At 38.2% G+C, this 24,896-nt stretch overlaps 2 protein-coding genes and 1 long non-coding RNA gene across 8 annotated transcripts in view; 2 read left to right on the top strand and 1 right to left on the bottom strand.

The window, feature by feature from the left end:
- Nucleotides 1-8,037, top strand: part of nsd1b (nuclear receptor binding SET domain protein 1b) — a 29,653-nt gene extending 21,616 nt beyond the window's left edge. For all 4 annotated transcript variants that reach the window (XM_088088713.1, XM_088088712.1, XM_042498737.2 and 1 more), the window contains exons 19-24: nt 591-713; nt 849-965; nt 2,142-2,283; nt 2,798-2,904; nt 3,236-3,437; nt 4,405-8,037. In XM_088088713.1, coding sequence (XP_087944839.1) covers nt 591-713; nt 849-965; nt 2,142-2,283; nt 2,798-2,904; nt 3,236-3,437; nt 4,405-5,111 — 1,398 coding nt within the window. In that variant the 3' untranslated portion in view covers nt 5,112-8,037. The remainder of the gene's footprint in view (nt 1-590; nt 714-848; nt 966-2,141; nt 2,284-2,797; nt 2,905-3,235; nt 3,438-4,404) is intronic.
- A 1,711-nt stretch (nt 8,038-9,748) lies between these two features.
- Nucleotides 9,749-23,947, bottom strand: rab24 (RAB24, member RAS oncogene family). Of its 2 annotated transcripts, none has more exons than XM_042499332.2 (9): nt 23,807-23,947; nt 21,458-21,653; nt 19,407-19,475; nt 18,565-18,643; nt 16,753-16,820; nt 16,362-16,461; nt 15,135-15,185; nt 12,657-12,716; nt 9,749-11,688 (listed from the first exon to the last, which is right to left on the bottom strand). In XM_042499332.2, exons 2-9 carry the CDS (start codon nt 21,572-21,574, stop codon nt 11,618-11,620), a joined length of 615 nt encoding a protein of 204 aa, XP_042355266.1. In that variant the 5' UTR covers nt 21,575-21,653; nt 23,807-23,947; the 3' UTR covers nt 9,749-11,617. The 2 variants fall into 2 exon arrangements, with proteins under 2 accessions (XP_042355266.1, XP_042355267.1); XM_042499333.2 differs by having other exon boundaries at nt 9,749-11,685.
- LOC148187240 (uncharacterized) lies at nt 14,099-23,998 on the top strand. Of its 2 annotated transcripts, XR_015778973.1 has the most exons (4): nt 14,099-14,658; nt 17,338-17,434; nt 20,240-20,294; nt 23,863-23,998. It is a non-coding gene; the product is annotated as an uncharacterized LOC148187240 (long non-coding RNA). The 2 variants fall into 2 exon arrangements; XR_015778972.1 differs by lacking the exon at nt 14,099-14,658 and having other exon boundaries at nt 16,450-17,434.
- The last annotated feature ends 898 nt before the right edge of the window (nt 23,999-24,896 follow it).

Raw genomic sequence — 24,896 nt, 5'->3', positions numbered from 1 at the left:
TCGCCCACTACTCAAAACTTTAGCTAAATTCAGTAACAAGAACTGGGATTGTTCGACTTTGTGTTAGTTTGTTTTTTCTACATCTCCCTTCATGTAACAGTTTGGGAAAGTCTAATATGCACAAATATTTAGAATAATGTGGTAATCTTATCTGCATCAAATCCTCAATGTTATTTTCAGATCTTAGTTTTTTTGAGTAACAGACATGTACATTATATATACACATACATACATTAATAACCAGAGTGAACGTTCATTCTCAACCCTGGAAAGAGTCGCTGGACAAAATACTGAAGGCTCACACAAGCTGAGAGAACAGTAAATAATACAATACAATCACATTGTGTTGCAGTACCATCAAGAACTAGTTCCTGGAGGTATTCAAAGGGTCTACCCTAAATCTTAAAATCTTTTTAACTGTTCCATATATGGACTACTAGAGACACAACAAGAGATTTCAGAGCTGAAAACAGCCACTTGCTGCAGCTGAAAACAGCACAGATGAGAGTGCTGGAAGTGAACCAAAACCAGCTGAAGTTGTGGTCGGTAAAACCTAAACAATGAGCTCAAAGACGCTGCCATGTTTACAGGTTTGCCCAGCGGGCGAGCGCTGCCTCAACCAGGCGTTCACAAAGCGTCAGTACAGCCAGGTGGAAATCTTCAGGACGCTGTCTCGAGGCTGGGGGCTCCGCTGTGTCCACGACATCAAGAAGGTAACCGCACTACGATTATTTATTTTGCTGTAACTGCTGTATCACTGCAGAGCTGCTGTCAGGAGCCGTGTTTGCTGTTCAGTGGGACTGAGTCAGGAAAAAATAATGGCTGTTCGCTGTGTTTTATTCTCTCAGGGTCAGTTTGTGAGCGAGTATGTCGGGGAGGTGATCGATGAGGAGGAGTGCAGGTCCAGGATCAGACACGCCCAGGAGAACGACATCTGTAACTTCTACATGCTGACTCTGGATAAGGTATAACTCCAGATTCAGAGTGTGTTTGAGGTTTCCACAGCAACTGTGTCCCAGGTACCACAGTACCTACTGTTGCCAAAAACTAGGGATGTTACTAACGTAGCAGATAGTAGATGGGTTTCCATTAGATTTATGCAAAAATTAAGCAATATATGTCAATAAAGCACAATTGTGTAATGAGTGCATTTCCATTGAGTGATTTTAGGCAACTTCTCATCTGGCAATAACATTCAAGGAAGCATGGCGATGGATGTCCAAAATATTGCAGCTACCACACTAGCCACCATTCTTTCCAATCAAAGGCAACGTAAGCGTGGCACGCGGGCGAAAATGAAAAGGCAAGCCCCTTATACATGGGAGCGTCCACTTCTGAGGGATTTTTGGGAGGTGATAGTCCACAATTTCACAGAGGAATTATGGATTCAAAAATTCAGGATGATCCTCTTCATTTTGCAGTTATGTGATGCAATAAAACCTCTTGTAGCGCCCGCTACATCATGAGGGAGCCAGTTCCTGCCGACACTTAGTTGTACACCATGTGACCTATAAAAGCGCGGGAAAAAATTCCATTGCAGTTTTGCGAAATATGGCCTTTTTTTTTAATTGCCTGAAGTACTACGTCATGCAAGTGTAAAAAAACTTTTTTGCAGTAACTGATATGTTTCCGTTAGGCATATTTTTTATTCGCAATTTCAATTTGTGCAGTTTGAGGGTTATCTGAAACCCGCCTGTTGTTGTGTTCTACCTTTACTGCTTTGATCTCTGCATTAACACGATAGTAACCTCCTCAAGTGTCGCCATGTCTGTTGTTTACATCCCACATATTCAGTAGTTTTATAGGCCTGAGTTCTCTCGTGTGCCGTCTAGAGGTCCTTAAGTAAGAAAATGCTCATGATGCAGCGGGACGCAGGATTAACCAGCGACTATATCTCCGGCCTTAATTGACTCGTCAACTAATCACATGCATCCCTATTGTTCTACCAAAACAATACCACCGGTCTTTGCACTAATTATCTTCAATAATTATGAATATGTTGTACTGAGTTCACTGTCTACATTATGATCAAACTCAACCGAAAATTGTCTGTTCAACAAAAACACACATGCTTCAATGAAAAACTGTGTGTGTGTGTGTGTGTGTGTGTGTGTGTGTGTGTGTGTGTGTGTGTGTGTTAGGACCGAATCATCGATGCCGGGCCAAAGGGGAACGAAGCTCGCTTTATGAACCACTGCTGTCAGCCTAACTGTGAGACACAGAAGTGGACGGTGAGCGGAGACACCCGGGTGGGACTGTTTGCCCTTGTTGACATCGCTGCAGGTACGCCGCTTCAAACTTTGAACTTTTTAACTATTATCTGCTTCAGGAATCAAACTCACCATGAAATCAGATCCAATCTTTGGTCAGCAAAGAAAATTGACCATTGTAGTCGAGAAAACACAAAAAAAGGGGCGCTAAATACATTCATAAATATTTAAAAAACTATTTTTTTTGGTTTATCATTATGCATATTGTGTGAAGGCTGATTGTAAAAAAACAACTTTATTTTCAAGGACGAGTTTGCATTTTTTAAGCCTGTCTTAAAACAATACTTGCACGCTTATATTTAGATTAAATGTGTTATTACTCACTGTAATTGTTCCTCCTGTCCAGTGAAATAATCTCTTCCTCCAGTGATTCGATTGTAACATGATCAGAAATATAATCTGCAGTCCATGAAGCAGGTTTTTTGACGACTTGATCAAACCCCCTTCCCAAAGGGGGGATGACTAACTGAAGCTAAATTGAGGCCTAAACGTTGCAGACTCTCAGTTGTTTGTGTGTTTTTGTTCAGGCACAGAGCTCACCTTTAACTACAACCTGGAGTGTTTGGGAAACGGGAAGACGGTCTGTAAATGTGGAGCACCAAACTGCAGCGGCTTCCTCGGTGTCCGACCAAAGGTGAGTTACACCAGAAGAATGTGTGTGTTGTAGGGCTGGACCCAAATATTCAGCTATGTGAGTATTTGTTAATTGGGTTGGTATTCGGTTTTCAGTTTAGGCATTCAGATTTTTAAAAAATATTTTTTCACCTTTTTTTCTTTTTGCAGAGGATGAATGCTATGTCAGTGTTTGTGATCCTGTTGCTTCTCAGCACATAAAGGAACACTTCATCCTTCAGTTTATCACAAACAGTCCGAATCATCGCTGATTCAGTCGATGACTGACAGATCACAGCATAAAGTCATCTAAGAAGAGGCATTATTAAAATTTGCTCTCTTCTCCAAATCAGAACAACCCTCCGTCTGAAGACAAAGGTCGCAAGCTGAAGAGGAGGGGTCACGGCAAGAGGAAGAACAAGCAGGTGGTGACCAAAGAGCGAGAGGACGAGTGTTTCAGCTGCGGAGACGGAGGACAGATGGTTTCCTGTAAGAGACCCGGCTGTCCCAAAGTTTACCACGCTGACTGTCTCAACCTCACCAAGAGGCCTGCAGGTCAGTGGCTCCACATTTAATCAAATAACCCACGTTTTTGTCTGGTTAAATCTGTGGTGTTGGATGTTACATGCTGCATGTTGTTTTTAAGTGGATTTTCAATTTGCAATAAAAATGAAAGTGCAGAAAATTTGCAAAAACAACTTAAATTATTGCAAAACAAAAGTTTTTTTCACTTGGTTTTTCACTGCTAAAAGCAACATCGAAACCGACATGGAGAACAAGTCATGATATACATGACCAATTAGGGTTTGACTGGCGTTTTTTAATAAAACCATCTAACTGTGCCCTCTTCTGCTGAAATAGGATTATGGCATCCGATTGGAGATTTAGTTCAAGCTACTGCTTAAACTGCTACTGCTAAACTAACTTCTAATGTTCTCACTATAGTTGTGGATGAAAATAATAAATGAAATGATAAATCAGTATTTTCTGAAAATTCAGTTAAAATTTGAACTATATTTGGATGGAAACCTGACCAGAGAGAGAAAAAAAGGGCGAAAAACCTCATAACGCTTGTGCCTTTCATTTCTTTTAATTTACAGAATTCACAAGACAACATGAGTGTATCTTGTCCGTGTAGGACGTACAACAGGACACAAGAGATTAGCAAAGAAAGAAAGACAGTAATTTATTGGGTTTAACCCTTTGAAACCTGAGAAAATTGCCAATGAAAAACGTAACAAGAAATGACCCCAAAATGAGCACGTGATTAGAAAAAAAGTTAGAAATATTACGTGGAAAAATAACATAAACTTAAAAGAAAGGAAATAAACAGATGGATGACCTAGAGCTGTCATGCAAATTGGAGTTGGGGTCCCAAACCCCCGTCAGTCATGTGATCAGCTGCCCACATCTTCCCTCCCAACAGTGAGAGAGTTTGAAGTCTGATGTCTCCGGGGGACAAAGGAGTTTCTGAGGTGCTGTTATACTGTCCATTACATTCTTGTCTGTATTTTCATCGTAGGTCGTTGGGAATGTCCGTGGCACCAGTGCGATATATGTGGTAAAGACGCCGCGTCCTTCTGCGAGATGTGCCCGAGCTCCTACTGCAGCCAGCACCGCGACGGCCTGCTCTTCATCTCCAAGCTGGATGGCAAACTGTGCTGCAGCGAACACGACCCGTGTGGACCTGAACCGCTGGAGCCGGGTGAGATCCGGGAGTACACACCAGAGACCAGAGCCCTGCCCCCGGGACTCGGCATGGCCGTCATCCCCTCTGCTGCTACTAACACCACCGCCAGTCAGAGCCCGACCGCCAGGAAAGTCCAGGAGATCAGTGCTGGCGCTGGCACGTGTGCCTCCGAGTCGCTTCCTGCTTTTTCCATCCCGGTACCCATCACTATCCCCGTAGCCGCACCAGCGTCCTCACCTCCGCCCAGCAGCTCCGACGCTCCCAGCAGCCCACCGGTGTATGACCTCCCGCACTACTCGCCCATCTCCTCGTATGAGGAGGAGAGGGATGTCTTAGAGGACGATGAGGACGAGGAGCTGCTGGAGGAAGTGGAGGAGGACTCAGAGGAGGACGGGGAGGTGGGGAGGCAGAAATCAGATCACGAGGAGGATGGAGAGGTGATGGAGTACCTGGAGATCAAAGAGGACGAGGAGGAGGAAGAGGAGGAGGAGGAGGAGGAGGAAGAGGAAGAAGAAGAAGAAGAAGAAGAAGAGGAGTGACACACAGTGGATTATTATTTTCAGTGGCACAGAACAACTGCTGCACATGAGCAGTCACTACAGCGAGGAAGATTAACCAATCACAAGCAGCCCAGTCTGTCACTGTTTGTATCCAGAGAGCAGGTGGACGCACGGAGGCATTTCTTAGGACAAAACTAAATCAACACAAATAAATTCATAAATCAAATAAATAAACACTGTAAAGAACCATAGATACACAGACATAGATATTATTTATTTAGTATTTATTTAGTTATGTCCTATGAATCGCTCCTCGGCTCATGACGCAGTGACTTTGCACACACTGGCGCTGACTGCACCTAGATATGGGAGATCTGACACCGAAAATTATCTGGAACTTCTACACACAGTAGAACTTGGGATTTGTAAACATATTTCACTACTTGTTTTCTCACCTGCTGGTTTGTTTTGGTATTTCTTCTCACTAGTATTTGAGCAAAAGAAAAAAAAAAGCTTAATGTAGTTGGAGACTGTTATTGTATCTGCAGAGCCGGTGTGTACTGTAGGTGTTTCGTGCTAGAAAAGACTGCACTGTAGCTTCCTGTCAAGGTAGGGGGAACTCTTCGGTCTTCGGTAAACGAACTGGATTTGGTAATGTTTGAATCAGATGGTGGCCACGTTTTAAAAAGCACCACAACATTTCATTATTGAACTTTGCTCCAAATTATGGCTGCAGTCAACAGCAGAAAATTCTGGTTGACTGAAGTTCAGCCTTGTCTTTAACAAATCAGTTTATTGGTCAAAAAGTTGACTAAATTGGTCACAGTGTGCCCACAGTGTGGTAGCGTTTTGTGGCCACCAAAGGGTTTTTTCTCAAGGCCAGTATATTTTTGTTTCTTTTCAACAGGAGCGCTGCATATCTACACTTTACCAAGAATTCCAGCAGATTGAGAGGTGCTATTTGAGTGTTTATTTTGCACTGACTGCTGCATGTTTGACATTTTTTCTGGTTGCCAAGAGTTGAAAAATGTTCAGTTTTGGATAAAACGCTGTGGCTGCTACTCTGTTACTTTTTACCAAGCCATCTAATCACAGTGGAAAGAAAAGAAACCATTACCAGTAACAACAGAGGAGAAATTAAAACACAAAGGCCCCCAGGAACGCAGCTCAGTCTGACTTCCAAATTTTCCAGTGGCTAGTCACTATACTGCAGCAAAGACAGCAGCTCAAAAATGATTTCCCCCATAGACCACCACCATAAAAGAAACGTTTGTGAAACTGCAAACAAGGGGAATTATAAACTTTTGAACCATGGAGGTTGTAAATTTGTGAAACTTTCCTTAAGCTAAAAAAATCAAAGTTTAAATCAGTGATGTCATCACAACGTAAAGTCTATCAGCCGAGCCGGAGCATGTGGGCGGAGCCAGTGGCGCTAACACTACTGTACATATTTGGTCGGCTGCATACCGCAAAAGTAAACCCAGAAGCTGGAATTTTTTTCACCTATAAACCAAATTAGCAATTCTAATGAATTGAATAGGCACCTTCATGGTGCCCTGTATCTAGTTATGATTATACATCCGTGGCTCATCCTCTCTCCCTACGTGCTGTTTGCCTTTATTTGATAGGACAGCTTAAGCGTGAAGCGGGGAGAGAGAGGGGAAAACATACAGCAAAGGGCCAAAGCCAGAAATGAACCCACGGCCGCTGCTGCGAGGACATAGCCTCTGTACCTGCTCTACCAACTGAGCTACTGGGGGCCCCTGCTGTCATTTTTTCCTCCCTGAATATTCAGGATCAAAGCATCCAGGTGCAATCAAAATGTCTTAGCTAAACAAAAAAATGCTGCACCTTCAAAGTGCTCTGGCTCTCCCAGCTGGGATTTTTAGAAAAGCACCAGGCATCTTCAGCTGGGAAAAACACACTTTGATGGCGCACAGTCTTATGAAAGTAACATCAGTGACTGTCTGACCAATGAGAGCGTACAAAGCAACCAGTGGACCACAGTGTGTCAGCCCCAATGAAACGTGACCAGCTGCTCCTGGACTTAAACTTGTTATTTGTGGTCACTTTTTTCAATCGGTTCAATGATGTATGATCAGGATTTGGCCACAGGAGTCATTTACGATGGTCTCGGTTCCATCTCCAGGTCTTCTTGATGCCTCAGATCATTTGATGGTGCTGGTGATCAAACTGTCTAAGTTGAAATGTGCAAGTGCCACATGGCTGGTTATCAGCTGTAGCCTCAACATGAGTTCACACAACAAGCGACTGACAGCTAGTATTAGAAAGTCTCTCAATTTGATCATTTCATGCCAAAAAAAGGATTTCAAACTGTCAAGGTTTCAGGCTAAGAAAAGTCCTCATGCCTCAGAGAACGTGTTTTTACCATCATTAGACACTGAAGCTCTTTCATAGGTTATTTAGCAGCTCCATAAGAGGACAGATTGGATCCTGAAGCTCATATCCTTTAGTCTGGCGCTGGTGGTCTGAATGCAGAGATAGTTTGCCCCGGTGTGAATGCTGTGCTCTGTAGTCATTATTTATAAACTGTTCTGTGACGCACAAATGATGACGATGAGGAGAGTCAGAGGGGCGTCAGCTCCTCGTTCCTCCCTCGTCTTATTTCTCCATCGAGGGGTAACAGATGTCTTCGATGGGATGCTTGAAACGACGGACTCCTGCTCTGATGCTTGCACTTCAGTATGTGTTTTTGCCACACGTGTTTTTCGCTCTGTCTTCAAGCTTAATATTGTCTGTGTGTTATCTGCCAATGCCTTAGAGTGTATTTCTTTGGAGATATTTTTAAGGAATGGTTTGGCGCCTGTGAGAGCCAAGTGTCCCTACTAATGCCTTTTTACAGTTGCCCAACAAGCAATGTTTCATTCCAGTGTAATTATGACCTGTTAGATCTCAACCATTGACCTGTTAAAACAACGGCTATATAAATATATAAGAAAAAGAAGTTATAAAATAAGCTTTTTAGTGGCCTTGTTTTTTTTTCTTTCTTTTACTGATGTTTAAAAGGCTACATAGAAAATGTGAATTATTTTGATGACAACAGGAACTTTGTAAACGAGGTCTCTGGTGTAAATCCGCCTGTGTTGTGATCTGTCCAGAGTCAAGAAAGTTCTTCACACCGACACCAAGTAAGTCCTGTTTTTCGTTACTTTATTTTTTAATCCACACTTGTTTTAAACTTAAAATACTGTAAATGACTTGATGGATTTGTTTTGCAGCAACATGAAGATGGAGGTAGTGAGAACAACACTGCTGAAAATGTCCAGGAGACAAAATGATTTTCAAAAAATAAACAGAAAACAGGTAAGTTTGCACATATTTTCTTTCCCACTTGTTTTAAGAAGAGACACATTTTGTGCTCCTTTTAAAACAGCCTATATTTTAAATTTCTGCCATTTTTTCCAAAGCCCATTCTAAGTTTCTAGATTAATTACTACTAATACTATTTTTCATACAGGGTTTCTGCTCTGTTCACCAAGTTAATTTTAAGCCTGTTCACACCTGGTTTTATAATACATTTTGGGTGATCCGATCAACAGTGGACAGCTCTGCGTCTGTTTACACCGGGCATTAGAAAGCATCTCCACCGGTGTATTGAGTGACCACTTGAGATCCGATCTCAGTTAAAGTTCAGAAAAAGATATCTGTTTTTATTATGATTATTTTAATTTAATTTTATTTATTTCTTTATTGCAATTTTCTAGTAATTTTCTTGTAACTTTTTTGTTATTTCCTCATTAATGGATAGATCATCAAATTGAAGGAAGAATTCATTTAATGACACAGTATGTGATTTTGGAGAAAAATGATTGTTGAGTCATCGCAGGTCGTCAAATACCGATGCTTCGGGTTGGTGGTTCAATCGTCGATATTTTACAATCTGTGAATGAGATTCAACAATCAGCGAACTTTCTCCAGAATTACATAATGCACCTTTCAATTATTTTAGGTTTTTAGTTTAAATCAATATTTGCCCATTATGAAACGATTAGTGTGTAAATTGGATTTAAGGCCTTTTTTGAGGGATCTGAATCCACTTTTTAAGACCTGCATATTTCCTGATATATGACTTTGTTTATTTATTTTCCAGTGGCATGAAGATAATAAATTTTAACATGTCAGAGAATCTCAAAAGATGCCAACAAGGACAGTTTTTGAAAATGCTCACAACCTGGAAGGAAGCTGGAAACCCACAGGTGTGTTATTTTTAAAAAAGGTTTGCAGTGTAGAGCACAGGTGATGGGTGAAGTGTTCAAACCACAGTATGTAGGATTTTACAGTAAAGAACTCACAGGTGACTTTTTCTTGTGTGTCAATTAGTTTAATTCCAGTGAGTTTTGCCATTTAAAGGATTTCACTTATTATAATGTTCATTTTTGAGACACAATTTTCATTTTTTTTTGTTTCAGGGTGGTGATGGTCGGCATGTGATGATACCACTGAGGTAAGATGTTTTAAACCAGTAGAATTATCAACCAGTGGTTTAAGAAAAAGGTAATGTAAACACCTTTTACGTTCTGTAGGCCATGATGCGGTAATGCTAAGATTTGCATCACATTTTACAATTTTATTTACAATTTATTAAAGCTCAGATAATAAACACAAAGGCAAAATATGTGAATTATTCACAAAAAATCTGTCAGAGCACTGAAACATTCTTTTAACAAGCTTTTAATTTTACAGAACGGATTTGTACTTTATGAGTCCGTCTTAAACGGCCCTTAAATACAAAATATTGTGCATTAAAATATCAACACACGAAACATCAACACGTCAAAGCAGCAACATAGAGGAAACTGATGTGTTCATTTATTTCCCCGCATCTTCATGGCAGCACAACTTAAAAGGCAATAAATTAGAGTCTTTAAGTTAAATACAGATGTAAATATTGTTCTGAGGACACTGAGACGACCGTTTGAACCAAGTTACAACATTCACCCACGTTTTTTTGTGTTGGTGAAATCTTAATTTTCTCAACACAGTGGAGGGGAACTTGGATCATCCTTCTGTTGAGGCGTTACTTAAAACCTGTCAAAGCTTCGAGGGTATATTTCGCTGCCACAAGAGACTGAAAGAAAAATTTGACAGTCACATTTCTGTGTGTGCACTCTGCATTTGTAAATACAAAATAGAGCATTTAGAGTTTAAATACAGAAAAGTAACTGTCCCCAAAACTTTCTTTCAGTCAGCTCACTTCATGCAATTTAATTTCAGAGATGTAACTGACACCTTAAAATCAGAGTCGTAGCTTATGTTGCAAAAGGTAACGGACCAGATACATGTCACGTGTTGTCGCTATGGATGTATTAAAGGAACTGGATAACGGACTCCAAAGACGGCCGCTGTTCATTTGGACAAAAGTTGCTCATCAAATGCTAAAGCTAAAAAAGAAAGTTTACCAGCTTCCGGGTTCAGTTCCACCTGCTGCAGCACGTTCCCACTCATCCCTTTGACTAAACTAATTTTACAAGTATAAATTCTCCTTGAATTAAACATTCATATTACAAAGAGTCAATAGTTTTATAGATGTCTCTATGGGCTCAACCCCACTCTCGATCAAAGAGACGCACAGACCTGCATCTTGCATCCACAAAGCAGAGGAGTGAGACAGAGACAGCGGGTTAACATGGTCAGCTGCGTTTTTATAGTGTCTCAAATTGGCGCTGTTATTAGCTGGGGGCTACACACCACCACAGAAACCAAAAACAAATCAAAATAAGAAGAAAACACTTTCATATGAGTCCATACATCCTACATATTAATCCATTAATACATCCATAATGTCATAGTAAACACTTCGGGACACGCTCTGGAAAGTTGATCTTGGACCCACAAATGGTCCCGACATTTCTTCTGTGGGTAATAAGGCCTTTATAAATATCATTGGTACCATTCATTACACCAGATATGCAAAGGTATAAGAAGAATTCATCTCGATTAAGTATGATTGGGAACACAGGAGTGTTTTTTGGACACTTTATATCTTAGTTGGCTTCACTCCATTCTTTCGGGCTTCATCGAAGATGTGCAGGACAGACTGGTTTCCACAACAAGGTTAAATAAGATTGGAGGTAAACAAAAATTAACGGCTGTAAACAAACCATTCACTCTCCTGAAGCGCTGCTACAACAATCACATTTTCTCAGCCAGTCTCTGCTCAGTGGGATCCCTCTGTTTGACTTCCAATTGTTTAACGGCGCAGAGTTAAGGATATTTTCACTTCCATGGTCCAGCCCAAGAGAAGCTACACAAGGGACCAAACTGGGTGAAAAGTGGGAGCATTGTTTTTTTTTTTAAATCCCTCTCCACCCAGTAACAGTTGCAGCAGAAGTAGATCCTCTTCCATGAAGTCTTGTAGCCGTCAGTTCTTAATGGCACAAAAGAAATAAACATGTCGAACAAAGTGTAACAATAGATCCCAGTTCCAGAGCTGAGTTATGTGACCACCAATCCAGTATATCCAGGTTTTTTACTCCAGCCGAGGAGAAGGTGCCCTCTTTTGTTTTCCGTCCTGTTGCTTGGCATCAGTTGTTATGGCAACAGGAGTAGAAATATGAGTCCTTCCTCTGGCCCAAGTCCACGCCTGTTTCCTCTGCTGAAACAAAAAGAAGAGACTTTATGTTTAAATCTTGTATTTTTAGCAGCAGGAAATCAGATATCTTTTTTTTTAATTAACAAATTACAGGGATTTAACAGACCAGACAAAATGTAGTGATCTTTAGAGGTCCTGATAGGCAAATTTTATCACTTTTGGCCACGGTAGCTGTTTCCCCTTGTTTCAGGTCTTTATGCTAAGCTAAGCCCCTAGCTTGAAATAGATTTGTGAGAGATACTGGCAACTATGAATATTTCCCAAGATGTCATAACTGGTGATGAATTAGTGTTTTTTTGTGTGGTGCAGTCAGAAATTTCTCAGTTCTGGAGTTCCCCAGGGATCGATTTTAGGACCACTGTTTCTGTGTACAAGCTGCAACTGGGCCCCATAATAGACAATATTAAATTTGATATTCTGTGTTATGTTGCTGTACTGTATATTATGTTTTATTTTGTTACCACATTTCACCTTATAATATATATTTTATCCCATTAGTGGAGGAAGCATTACTCAAATCTTGAAAAGTCCAGATGAAACAGCTAGTTGCTAACTAGCTAACTTAATCTTAGCTATGTGCAGCTAAAAAAATGCAGATTAATTGATGGGTGAATGTTGTGATATTATTGGTTGAAACTGGTTGGTGCCAGCTTATTTAACCACAACTCATATATTTTGTTTTACAAAAAGAAAGCACGATTGGATTTTGGTTTAAGAAAACAAATAAATACATTTCTCTTTGTTGGCATATATTGTTAGGTACCAAAAAAGGCCAGGGAGGTGACCTAAAAGTGTAAAAAAGCATTTATCATTTCATCTTGACTATAAGTAAAAGTAGTAATACCACAGTTAAGAAATACTCTCAAATTCTAGTTAGGTAACAGTAGAAATGTACTAGTATCAAAAGAACCTTAAAGTACAAAAAGTAAAAGTACAAATTATGCATATGAATGAAACACGGAAACACTCACCTGTCATATACTGGAAGGCAGTGTTGTTGTAATCCTCAGCAACTTTGTGGAACAACTCATCTGTGGAGTAGAAAATAATGAGGCTGGTGAGTTTCCATCAGTTCATTCAGAAAAATAGGTACACTCGTGTTCATAATACCAGATTTATGACAAGCAATAACTGCCCAACAGCTAGTTTCAAGTATGTTTGGTCAGAGAGGCTCCAAAACCTAAAAGCCATTACTCGAGTTTTCAAGCAGTATCTGACTAAATTTGAATAACACAGTAGGTTTGTATGTAAAAGCTCAACTAGTGAAAAAAGTTAAAATCAGCAAACGCTATACACTCTGTTCAATACAACACTCATACTCTGTACTGGAAAGATGTTAAATTGCATCATTTCTATCAAATAAAAATAAACTCAATTCAATTCAAATTGAGGCCAACTTGATGTTGCATGTTTCGGGCTGTGGCATACTGTAGTACTGTAAAACATCATGTTGACGTACAAAAAACTAAATCTGAATTGCCCAAAAATAAACGCCTATGTTGAAACACTTTTAATAACATAACCACTGTATTTTTTACCATTTAAAAAGACAAAAACAAGGATACATTTTCATTGTCAGGTCTTCGATGTGTGTTACATATATTGCTCTGTTTTTAATGCCTTGAGCTATAGAGCGCAGAGAGTGTAATGATGAGAAGAACCTGATTAAGTTTATGCTGAAACAACACGTTGACCTGTAGTGCAGCGTGGATTTTTTTCTCTGATCTGTAAAGTTTGAAATGCACTTGTGGAGGTCATGACTGGATGTGAGCGTTACAGGCATCTATGAAGTTAACTGAAGGAGTGGCAGCCTCTCAGTGTTTACTTTTGTGTAAAAGCTGAATGTCCATGCTGATGTTTTTACTGTTCTTAAGGGATTTGGTCCTGCTGAAGGCTCTCTGTTGTGCTTCTTTGAAAAGGATCCATTTCGATGGCTTGGCTGACTTAAGAAATCGTACTGCTAGTTATTGTCTGTGCTTAAAACAACATTATGTTCAATTAATTTAAAACTGTCTCCAATTAGATACATTGTGGGCCTTGAGACTCTTCCTCCTTCCGCTTTGTTTCTTGAAGAGACCAATGTCTTCTGTGTCTCATCTTGACTCATGTCCTAAATGCACTTCCCTTTTTCAAAATTATTCAAGAAATGTTTACAAAGTGCAAACGACTTTAATATTACCTTCCTTAACATTGTTTAAACTTTTGCAATCAAAGAATTTTGTCTTATTTAGTTCTCTTTATTACTACAAATGATGAGTTAAGGTTTAAAGCTCATTTTAATTAGTTTGATTGGCCGACAGCAGCAGCTCTTCTGCACAGCTCTGTTCAGACAGTGAATATTTAATATCTACTGTGCTGCATCTTTTAAAGTAACTTTTTTTGGTCATTCACACATGAGCATCCAAGGCGTCAATTTTCTTTTGGTCTTTATACGAACATGACTGGAGAAAAACTGTGAGCCAGAAAACTTGTTTTGCAGTTAAAGCCTTAGTAATGATCATCATGATACTACTATATTTTCTCAGCAGTTTCATCACTGATTTATTAGATAACTCTGCAGCATATTTTAGGATGTCAGACAGTGAGAAAGTAGAATAACAAGGCATAATTTAACTTGGCTTGAATGAAAATCGAATGCAGAGGAAGTCGTGGTTTGATGATTCTGAGGTTATATGAGGGGTTAGGGACTGTTCTGACATCAAGAAACAACTTAAAATTGTCTTTTTTACAGTAGTCTCTGGTTGTATGAAGCTAGTTTTAATGTGCATTAGAGATTGTGATTGAGCAATATATGTTTTATATTTTATACATTTTATACTGTTTTTTTCCTACAATTTTCTATAGTTTTTCTAACCTGCTGCAGCCTGCAAATTAATCTGATGACATTCGATTCAGATACAGGAGCTCAACCAGAGAGGGGAGCGACATGTTAAATAACATGTGCATGTCTGAAAGAGGCTGAATTTAAATCAGGTAAACCTGCTTGATGGATATTATCCAGGTTTAATGATCCAGAAGTTAGTGTGACATCAATGAAGTTTTAAAAAATACGGAGGAAGTATTGGTCTGATTATTGTGGTTGTAAGAGTACAGTAGAGAAGTGTGTGAACCATGTGCCAGTATTTTCTAGATGCATTAGATATGAAAACTTGGTGTTACATTTACTACTGATGTCTTAAGGGGGTGAAACAAGTGATTTTTGTTTTAGTTTTATGCAAAGTTTGAGCAGGCGTTAAGGTGTCTACTAAAGAACCAACTATCGGCGATGTTGGGCGTTCCTGTACTATAATCAGTTGTGCTTACATGCTTAAAAAGTTGCCCAGATTTTTCAATATCAGAATTTGGGGAAACCCACTTCCTCAGTTGACAAACCATGAATAAATACAGCTGTGATCACAGCCAGCTGCCCGTGTTAAATATGTCTGCAGATGACTGACGGTGTGACTCACCCACGTTGTTTCCTGTTTTACTGGAGGTCTCAAAGTGCTGCGCACGAATCTCTGTGGAAGCAAACAAAAACAGCAAGGCTAAACGTCACTCAGGCTGCGGCACACAGGCGCTGACAGAGGTCAACCATTTCTTAATATCCTTTGACCATGTTCAGGACGTTTACAAGCACTTCAGTAATCTCATTATTTCCCAGTCTGGGCGGTAACATAACTACAGAAATGTTCGTGTAAATGGAAATCATGGTTTCCCCTTTTTTTGTTAACAGCTAGTATGTAGAGCCTTTAACTGGGTTCTTAAACAGGATTTCTGCAGGTTCACTAAGTTCAATCTAAGACTTTTAAAAACTCTTTTCATGCCAAAGTCTGAAAACGTGATGGGAAACCATTAGGGAAGAATTGGGTCATTTCAGGAAAGCTTTTCAGTACTCCCGAGCTGTAAAACCGTTCCTAATATTTTAATTAATTAAATTATCTGGACCCAGATAGGCGTCAGAATATAGATGGATTTACAGATTAAAAATGATTAATTTATGTTTTTGCTGTCAAACTGATATATGAGCTTCCATGCCCCTGTACTTAAGCGGTGGCAGTGACAGTGTTAAAAATAAATAAATTAATTAATAAATTTCCACAAAAAAAGGATTAAATATCCTCCAACAACAACAACCTCAATTTCATTTTATAGGTAACACCTCCCTACAGCCTGCAACAGATACAGAAATATTTTATAACTAATGTTATCAGCAAAAGGAAATATTTATGGCATTTATAAATCACATTTAAGACCTGTAAAATGTGATTCACAATCGGTATTAAGCCATTGTTGAGGAAACTGAATTCAGTGCTTTTTAAGACTGTAGATAAGAACTGCAGTTTTAAATGTGCACATGTGCATGGAAAAGACTCGGGAAAGGAAAGTATCACTGTGGCTGCAGCACAGCAGGATGAAAGGCTTGTGGCTGTACATCATTTGCTAGAATTAGAAACTTCCACGGCTAAAAGATATTTGTAAATATCAAAACGCATGCAGCTCTGATTCTAGTTTAAAAAACTGCCCAATTAAGAAAAATAATCAGTGATAAAATTACCAGTAGTATCAGCCAGATACAATTTCTTTTTTTTTAATAAGTAACTCAAAAATTTAAAAATGTAAGAGCAATATTACTAGATTTCTTTATTTTCTTAAAGAAGGCTAAGACAGCTTTACACTCAGAGGGCTGTAATTACCTTCAGCAAAGTCCTGAGCATCATGGTAGTCGATTTGGCGCAGGCTCCGATCTCCTTCAATCAAGTCGCTCTTTGTGCCACACAGGTAGATCTTACAGTGCTGGAGAACACAGCACAGAAAAAAACAAAAAACAGCACAGTGTTAATGAGTACAGAGGGGCAACAAGTCACTTTGAAGTTTTTAACTTCAACTGGCTCACGACAAACTGCATATTTATACTGCGTCTGTAAACAGAGCCAGACAACCACTGAGACACAACTCTGTATAATGCACACTAACAGACATTCAGTCTTATACATTAAGACATATTTGCTGTAATGCTCAATACTTATCAAATGTGTCCTCAACAAGGTTATAGTTAACTAAAAGTAAGCGAACAACATGTCTAACCTCCTCGCAGTTCTGCAGCTCTTTCACCCAGAATCGAGCTCGCTGGAAGCTGCTGCTGTCAGTCAGATCTGAAATTTAAAAATGAGATATTTATATAAACTAAACCTGTATGCAGTGCACAAGGAGAAAAATATTAAAACAAACACTAGAATCCACAACCAGTCTACCAGCTCTGATTATTGCATATACAATGGAAAGTTCTGTGAAATTAATATAAAGGAGACAAAATTAAAACTTTTACATCAAAACAAAAACAACAGGATGATAAAATCGATCAAATACAATTAACAGAAATAAGACGGAAGGTGAAGAAGAGGCACATTTTAAAAGATGTTAAACATGACAGCAGTGTGAGTAATCTGCTGGGAAATGCCATCAGCTATTTCCTTAAAAAAGACAAAGTTTCCCAATATGGAACAGAGAGACAGACTTAAACATTATGTATTTTATTAGCATCAGAACACCCTGTAAGCCTTATCATACTGCAATTATCTTCATATTCTGCTGTTGATCACTCTGATTATCATCCTCTATGCAATTTAACTGTTCCCTTTCATTTTTTAAAGCTCTGTCTCTTATCCATAGCTCCACTCATTCCTCTTCACGGGGACTTTCCTCGATTTTACATCCAGAGTTTCAGCACTGATGTAACTTGAGAAGGTACTCCACAGGGCAACCTCAGGTGAGCTCAGTGACACCACAGTCAGGCTCCACAATGTGTTTATTTGAATCGATTTTGAAACACGTTATAGTGATCCTGGAGTTTCAATGTTTAGCTTGGGTCTCTCTTTATTCCTCAGTAGTTTTGGTTAAGTTTGCTTCTATGCTGCTACCATTTAAGGCGTGGTCACATTACACTTCTGTGCCACCAATATTTGCTCAGTTTTTCTTTCTACTGAAGCGCAAACGATGGACAAACACAAGAATAAGTTTCCTGTTTGGTTGCGATCTCCATGTCAGAGATGTGAGATTGCTCTGATCAATATTTCTATATTACCTGCATCAGAAACATGACATCATCGTGTTTTTTCAGGGCCGAGAGCTGAACAGTTTCATCAGGACAGAAATGTTTTGTGACTGTTTGTTAAGTGTGGCAAAAGCTGGAAGTTTCTTCACGATCGCTGGTCCGAATGCAGACAGAAAAAAATGCTGAAGTTTGGTAGTTCTCAGGGAGCTCCCAGAACTGTTTGATCCAAAAACACCTAGATATACTTAAAATTAGCTGCTCACCAGAACTGAGTACACTTTATTATCTATTTTTTTAATATCATTATGGTGATATTAAACAAAGTTGTTGCATATTTTCCTTATATGGCGCAGTTCTACTGAGCTTCTCGATAACCTTTCCACTACAGAAGTAACGCTTGAGGTTCAAGTACTACCGATAAAGAAACTCTGTTTTAGACTACAGAGGCTTTAAAGCTGTTACAAATCTAAAAGTAAACCAAAGCTTGATGCTGCGTTAGCATTAGGAAAGAGAATCGAGGTTTATTCTGCGGATAGTTAAGTAAAGAGGCCAGCATCTCTGCACAAAAACACTCTGGGAAAAGTCAGATAAAATGTAACTACGAGCCAAAATCAGAACAAATTCATCTGACAAAAGTATCTGCAGCACAAAGCTCCGTTCCACATTAAAAACACCACAAAAATAACCGTGTGCTTTCAGTTCTGTAAGATGTGAAGTTAATTTATAAATGCATCCAGCTGTTTTTGCCCAATTACTAAACAAAACTCCAGTGCAGCCCCCAGATGTTGTGCAGTTATGAAACCTGACAGCTCTCTTTAAGACGATAAGAATCAGTGTAGATTTACCGTAGCAGACGATGGCCGCCCGCGCTCCTCTGTAGTAGATTCTGCTCATGGCTTCGTAGCGCTCTGATCCAGCTGTGTCCTGAGTGAAACACAGAGGAGAGAAAAAACTGAGCTCCAGCATCCTGCTGAACTTGCATGTAATGTCTGTGCGCACAGTCGACATTCCTGCAACCCCCATGCAGGCTTTAAACGCTGTGTAATCCCCCCAGTGTGACAAACTCTGCAGCTCCAAACTAATTTCCCCTCACTGCCATAAAGTGAGCTCAGCTGTTCCTTTTGGCTTTATCATTATTTCCTTAAATTGGCATTATTGGTTCAATTTCTCAAATATTTTTCTCCTAGCCAAGTCTAAGTGTTGGTAATGGTCTCAAATCATATTTCCTCTAGAAAAATTAAACAGATTGTCGTATTTATCCTGAATTAATCTCAATTGCTGGAAACGGATTTTTTAAAAAAAATAAAATAAAATCTGCCACGTCAGAGGGTTTAGCACAGGGAGTTCTCAGTTTATGTACATGGCCAAAGAGTTATTATTATGGGATATTGTGGGTTTGTTGTGCATGTGCTACTAGCATAACACACCTGAATCTCTGACTGAACTGTCAGTGGTCGAGTTACCTTGTAATGTAGGTGCAAGGTTTTTAGAAGAAATAAAATAGGTGATATTCTTTTTCTTCTGCATCAATTTTCTGGCTGTCCATCTGAAGCCCAACAATGTAGGAGTTCAATACTAACTTGGTTAGTGAGTCCAGGTTTTAGGCAAATATTCAGATCTCACCTGGGCAGAACTAAAATTAATGCAGCAGAAGATTCAAATTCACATAAGGTGACCTCCAACTCACCCATATTCCCAGGGTAATCACCTTCTCTCCCACCTGGATTGGTTTGGCAACAAAGGCAGCACCGATAGTCTGTCAGGAAAAGAGAACATGGATGAAGCATGGATGAAAATGTGGAAAAATACTGGAAATGGCATATAGAGGCCAAGCTGAACACATTTTATCATTTAATATTACAGCATGGTACAACGTAAGTGCAAAGACCAAAAACAAGTTTTCAAAGATTGTCAACAGTGCAGGGACGGTGATATGAAAGTCACAGAAACAGCTCAGCAATAAATGTGACAATGCTGTACGCAGGAACGCCAAACATATAATGTCAGATGCCTCACATCCATTACACTCTGAGTGTGAGCTGATCCCGTCTGGCTGTTTAGCATTTAGGGTCCCAAAAACCAGAGGAAACATTTATAAGAAGTCCTTTTGTTCTCTGTGCCATACGGCAATAAACACATCATGACTGTCTCAGGGAACACTACTATTTTGTTAGAGGTGCTCTGTTTATTATTTATATAATTTATTGTTCCTTCCTGCCTGTTTTCACTATTATATCTTGTATTTTGTACATTTGAGCATTTAATGGTGTATTGTGTTATGTGCTTTTATGTACATTTTCTGTGTTTGAGTGAAGCCAAAGACCAATTTCCACTTACAATAAAGTCTATTTAATCTAATCTAATCCAATCTAATCTGGTCTAATGTCGGGGTCCCTTCAGACTGTGGTTACTCTGAGTCTGAACTTTGAGTCTGAATACTGGTTCTTAGTTTACTCATTAACATAGAGCTTCTTCTCAAATCCTGCAGTTAAACTAACTTAAGTTGCATTTTCATTGCAGTTGGCTGTGAACTGGTGATGAAACAACAGACACTGCATGCAAATGCCGAGAGCAGGTGAGAGAGTTTATTGCAACATGTTATCATGCAGTTTTAGTTGGTTGAAGTGATAAAATCACAGGGAATATAACACGTGAAACATCACTCCACAGCCGATTTAATTTTATACTAACCATATTCCAACTGCTTAAAGGTTAAGAATTATGAAAGTCTGGCTTATTATTTAAGGAGTTCATACATCTTAAGGCAAATTAAATGTAATACTTTTTAATGCCACTCCAGATGAAAAAAAATTACATTAATTGAATTTAAAATCAGATTAACTTTCAAGAATTTTTATTAAGGAAATTAAGGAGCTGGAGTATAGAGAATGTGAAAAAAGCTTTTAAAAAATTATAAAGACAGCTATAAAAAAAATACAAATTTAGAAAGAAATTAGTTACAATTTAACCCTTTGAAACATGGAGCGACATAACTTTTCTTGTGCTGCGTTCACTCTTTTACAATATTTAAACCTGGTTTGATTTCTTTCAGAATGTGGCAGGGAAGTCTTTTAACTTTTAAGAATTAAAAAATAAATTAAATAAAATGAAGTTTAAAAAAATAATTTTAAATTAAATTAATTTTACAGTAACTAAAACTGAAAATAAAAAATAAATAAATAAAAACACATGAACCAACTTTTTTTTTTTTTTACACAGCGTAATGAAAACTTTTTGCCAAAAAGTTTATTATAACGTCAAAAAATGAAAATGTTAGATCTGGCTAGAATTTGGAAGTTTCGAGTATTTATTGGTGATTTTTATTATTGACTTTGTGTGTCTTACTTTGTATGTGGTAATCTACCACTGCTTAAATACCCATCATGAAGTGGTGTGTGTCATAACATCCCTAGTCTGCTTACTTTCAAAGCCACTTTGTCATTTTATGCAACTGTCAGGTTATACAAACATCATGGTGTTCACAGGACGAGAGAGGCGTGTCTAATTAGCCTCCATGTAAATATGTAAGATTCTCAGAGCAATGCTTGTCTAATGCAGCATGCGCTTAAAGACGCATACCGAAACATCGCTGCATCAGTTTCTATCAGAGCTTTTTATGCTTTAAGATGATCACAGACTTGAGCTTGATTACCACAACCTCCCCCCCGGCTAAACTGGAAAAATAATGCCTTTTTTATTGCCGACATGGAAAATTGTAGCAGATCAGCAGACACTCACATTCTGGTACGGGCCAACCAAGAAGCGATGGTGAACATATCTCTCCACCAGGCTGGTCTTCCCTACACTCTCCTTTCCCAGCATCACCACTTTGGCATCCACACGCATTGCACTCATGGTAACTGGGTGTGGAGAAGCCGAGACGAGACCGCAGTAGAGCAAACAGGAGGAGGGGGGGGGTTAATATACAAGGAGGCTGTGAAGTGAAAAGACAACACACACAACAGATGAGTGGTAACAGTCCTGAAGTCAGAAAAACTTACTAAATGTAAGCAATCCCTTTCTGGGATTGCTTACATTTTTTTAATTCCTCTTCTCATCTGTATCATTTGTTATGTCTGCAGATATCTGATGTATTAGTCAAATCTGCAGTCGCCTTCCCTTCCCTTCGCAAGACATCTCTCCATACATGAAAGTGAAACCAAACTGTAACTGGCACAATTGTCACTTTCCCTCCAAACTTTATGATAGGCCTTCCACTAAAGGCAAGACAAGTTTCAGCAACAAGGCAATTCAAAGTGCTCCACATAAAATATCAAAAGCATCGAGAAACTGTGCAAAATAAACACATTATTAAAGACATTTAAATGTGCAATTAAAAACGTTTATTAAGGAAATTAAGGAGCTGGAGTATAGAATATACAAAAAAAGCTTTCTTTTTTTTTTTTTACAAAGATAGGGATAAAAAACTAAAACTTTACAGTGCAGTGTAAAAAAATTAGTTACGATTAAACCCTTTGAAACATGGAGCGACATAACTTTTCTTGTGCTGCATTCAGACGCCTTTCACAATATTTAAACCTGGTTTGATGTCTTTCAGAATGTGTGGGGAAAAGACAATGCGCAACTTGGCAAGGAATGTTCTACAGATTGCAAGAAAAAAGTACATTTATGATTTTATTTTAAGAAAACGAAAAAGGAAAAAAATGATAGAGAACTATTTCAGAACTAATTATCATAATTATATATTTAAAATTATTTCTATAGAATTATTCACTTTTAAGCACTTTTTTAGGTTATCTTTTTGTTTTTTTGTTTGTTTTTTTTTGTTTGGTCAGTTGTATTTTTATTTTGTTTTAATTTTTTTCCCCTACAATTTTGCAGGGGAATAAATCAAAGGATAAATCTTGCCAATTTGCCCTGGATTCAATGGGTTAAAGAGCTAGAGAATATAAAATAAAAACAAGCTAAAATAATTATTAAGACAGGTATAAAATGCATAAAAAAATGGGGCGTAAATAATTAATTAAAATGTAATAAAAGGCAGTAAGGGTCAACAGATTTTTGGCCTGGCTGATTATTGTGGTTGATATTTGGCATTTTGCTGATTATCTGTATTGGCATTTTATTTAATGATCGCTGATAAAATTAATTTATGAAAAAGTGTGCATACTACACTCAACAGACACCACTGAATGCAGTCTGCAATATATTCAAAGAAAGTGTCAGCATGGGAGTAATGTTTACTTTGTAAACCTCAGGGAGCTATTTTTATTCTTTCTTTTTTTTCTTAATTTTAATTTTCACAGAACTTTATCAGGTTTTCAAGATGCTGGACACTTGCTGTATACGATGTTGAAAGTTTCAGTTTTGATAAAAAAAATTTGGGGGGCATTTAAACAAAGTTTTGTGTTTGTATTAGTTATATTCCAAGTTCTAAATTTCAACAAAAATATCTTCATTTTTATTGTGAATACATATCCAAATATTGGTTATAATTCTCATTAAGTACTAATAATCTGTATCTGAATTGGCCCTGAAAAACCAGTATCAGGCAACCCCTAGAAAAAAGTCTTCAGTCTTGATAAAATAATTATAATAGTACATAAAGGTATTAAAAAAAATATTATATGTCTATTAGGAGTTACCTGAGTCCAGTCTTAAATACCTTTTTTTCATTTGACCAACAGAGCAAAAATCTAAACTATTCACATTATAAAGACATTAAGAGTGGTGGAAGAAGTGCTCATATGTCTGTTATTGTTGATCTAAGTATTGAGTATTTCCATTTTCTGCAACTTTATACGTCTACCCAACTACACGTAAGAGGTAAATATTTTTATTTGAATTCCACAACATTTATTTGGTAACTACAGATTCACAATTATAATACATATTATAATAAACAAATAACACACAATGTATTATTATAACTCGCGTTAAGAGAAGGGGAGGTTGACAAGCTGGCAGTGTATAAAGTCTACAGATTAAACCGAGTATTTTTGTGTTATTACTACTTTTACAGATCTGAGTACTTGTTGTTCCTCTGAAGCCTCACCGGGACAAACATGACAAAGCCAAAACACCAGCCGTTAACGTTAGCTAACCGAGCTAACTTTAAACACTCACCTGGTATTTAGCTTGACTTAACAAATCTTCTTCAACATCTGATTTTTTCCGAGCAGGAGCCGAGCCGGAGCAGTCATCCGTGTCTGTCAAACCTGTTTTGAAGTCCTGACGGTAACCGACAGACCGCTTGTCATCTCTCCGGCTGCAGCTGGATACTGAGAGCGGCAGCTAGCTAACGTCAGGCAGGTTAACGATACTGTTGCGCAATGACTGTGTTTACTAACCGGTCAGTTAGAAAACGTTAAAGAGAGAGATGGTAACCGGCTGACATCGTCTCTCGATTTTATAAGAGCAAGTCCAGCTAACTGGTGGGGATCAGCTGGCCGGAGACAGAGCTGTTTCTGAGGGGGAGAAAATCTCCATCTGAGCTTTGTTTGTTTGGGTGGGAACCAAAGAGGCGTCACACAGCGGTTTCCAGAGGCGGAAGTGCCCGAATATAACGAGACACTCCCCGGATGTTTGGGTTATTTTATTTTTTAATTAAAATAACATGAACCCCCCCCTGTGATATCAATGATTCTTATCTTGTTACTTTACTATATTATTTTAATTTTAAGATATGTTTAGGTTTAATTCTACCTCATATTTTTACATTGATGCACCGAATGTATTCGTTATATTTTGAGATGATTTGCACTAAGCTGTTGTTCCCTCGGCAATCTCTTTATTTTATTACAATGTCTGTTAAATGTAAATTGCCATACTTGTTTATACTTTGTTATTTTGTTCTTTATCAATAAAGCATTAAAAATTTAAAAAAAAAAAAAAAAAAAAAAAAAAAATTATTTTATTTTTTAAATATTTTTTTTTAAATATACAGCAAATTGTACAAGTATGCCATTCATTTTAAAAAACAGAAAAAATATAATTTTAGTTACATATCAAAAAATAAAAAACAAGAATACAGATAACATTTAATTGTATGAGGGAGCTTTAAACCAAGTCATAAATTTATTTGTTTTAATTAGACAGAAATTTTCTGATTATTTGAGTGGTCTTTATAGATTTTTTGTTTGCTTTTATCTTACAAATAGAGTCAAAGAGATATTGTAATTTAATATGAAACAGGTGGATAATATTTTGAAGCACT

This window comes from Plectropomus leopardus, chromosome 15, assembly GCF_026936395.1.
Source record: "Plectropomus leopardus strain MGB_pleo_1.0 chromosome 15, ASM2693639v1, whole genome shotgun sequence".
Taxonomy (NCBI): domain Eukaryota; kingdom Metazoa; phylum Chordata; class Actinopteri; order Perciformes; family Serranidae; genus Plectropomus; species Plectropomus leopardus.
This window is presented reverse-complemented; position numbering and strand designations above follow the sequence as displayed.

Excerpts from the sequence above, each read along its gene's own strand:
- rab24 (XM_042499332.2), bottom strand. The coding sequence starts at position 21,574 with ATGAGTGCAATGCGTGTGGATGCCAAAGTGGTGATGCTGGGAAAGGAG. Across the intron at positions 19,476-21,457 it reads TGGTTGGCCCGTACCAGAAT|ACTATCGGTGCTGCCTTTGT; the intron begins GTGAGTGTCTGC and ends TTTTCCTGACAG. Across the intron at positions 11,689-12,656 it reads TGCCTTCCAGTATATGACAG|CAGAGGAAACAGGCGTGGAC; the intron begins GTGAGTGTTTCC and ends TTTTTGTTTCAG.